Source organism: Aplysia californica, unplaced genomic scaffold, assembly GCF_000002075.1.
Source record: "Aplysia californica isolate F4 #8 unplaced genomic scaffold, AplCal3.0 scaffold00789, whole genome shotgun sequence".
Classification (NCBI taxonomy): Eukaryota; Metazoa; Mollusca; class Gastropoda; order Aplysiida; family Aplysiidae; genus Aplysia; species Aplysia californica.
Genome location: NW_004798059.1, coordinates 25,052 through 26,119, shown reverse-complemented (window position 1 = coordinate 26,119; position 1,068 = coordinate 25,052). Strand labels below are relative to the sequence as shown.

General features: G+C 48.7%; 1 protein-coding gene across 1 annotated transcript in view; it reads left to right on the top strand.

Annotated features, from left to right (window-relative positions):
- Positions 1 to 1,068, top strand: part of LOC101859672 (fatty acid 2-hydroxylase) — a gene marked incomplete in the record, with an annotated part of 67,008 nt that overhangs the window by 60,612 nt on the left and 5,328 nt on the right. Inside the window, 1 exon segment of the mRNA XM_005109556.3 lies at positions 435 to 690. Within this exon segment, the coding sequence (XP_005109613.2) occupies positions 435 to 690 (256 nt within the window).

The following is a 1,068-nucleotide window of genomic DNA, read 5'->3' as shown; positions in this document are numbered from 1 at the left end:
GTGTGTGTGTGTGTGTGTGTGTGTGTGCATCATCACCACCACTACCACCATAGCCATCCTCCTCAGCACCATCATCCTCCTCATCCCCATCATCCTTCTGCTCCCACTATTCGCCCTCTTCCTCATATTCATCCTCAGCACCATAATCAACCTCCTCATTACTACCATCCTCCTCCTCAACCTCCTCCTCATCCTCCCCCTCATCCACACCACCATCATCAACCTCCTCCTCCTCCTCATCATCATTATCATCATAATCACCATCATCATCATCAGTATCCTCTCCCTCCTCCTCATCCTCCTCACCGCCATCATCAACTTCCTCACCACCATCATCAACCTCCTCATCCTCCTCCTCCTCCTCCTCCTCCTCCTCACCACCATCACCATCCTCCTCCCACTTGTCCTCATCCCATCCCTCCCCCCTCCCCCAGTACAAGAACGACATTGTGGACTGGGACAAGCCAATGCTGGGGCAGGTGGAGCTGCTGGGAGATAAATACTTCGACTGGACCCATCAGCAGGTGGACAGACCTATCCGGCTGTTTAAGTCCGACCTGGTGGAGATGATGACCAAGTCCCCCTGGTGGCTGGTTCCGGTCACGTGGGTGCCTGTCGTGCTGTACTCGCTGTGGTCCTCCTACACACACCTGTCGGAGAAGTCTGAGGTCTGGCCCAGGAACGCTTTAGGTGAGGAAGAAGGTTGGGGAGGATTGGATTAGATGGTAAAATGAGAGATAAGAATGAATGAGTATCAAAATCTCTATTGTTATCACTTTCGTCATGGTGATCATCGTCTTTTTGTTCTTGCTCTTGCTCTTGTTCTTGTCTTTTTTTCATCTTTCTTGTTCGTGTTCTTCATCATCATCTTGTTTGTTTGTTATTGTTTTTGTTTTTTTGTTGCTGTTGTTGATTTTGTTATTGTTGTTGTTGTTGTTTTTGTTATTGTTGTTATTGTTGTTGTTCTTCTTCTTTTTCTTCTTCTTCTGCCTTCTTTTTTGTCTCCTTCTCTTCCTCTGTCTCCCCCTCCTCCTCCCCCTCCTCCTCCTCCTCCTCCTCCTCATCCTC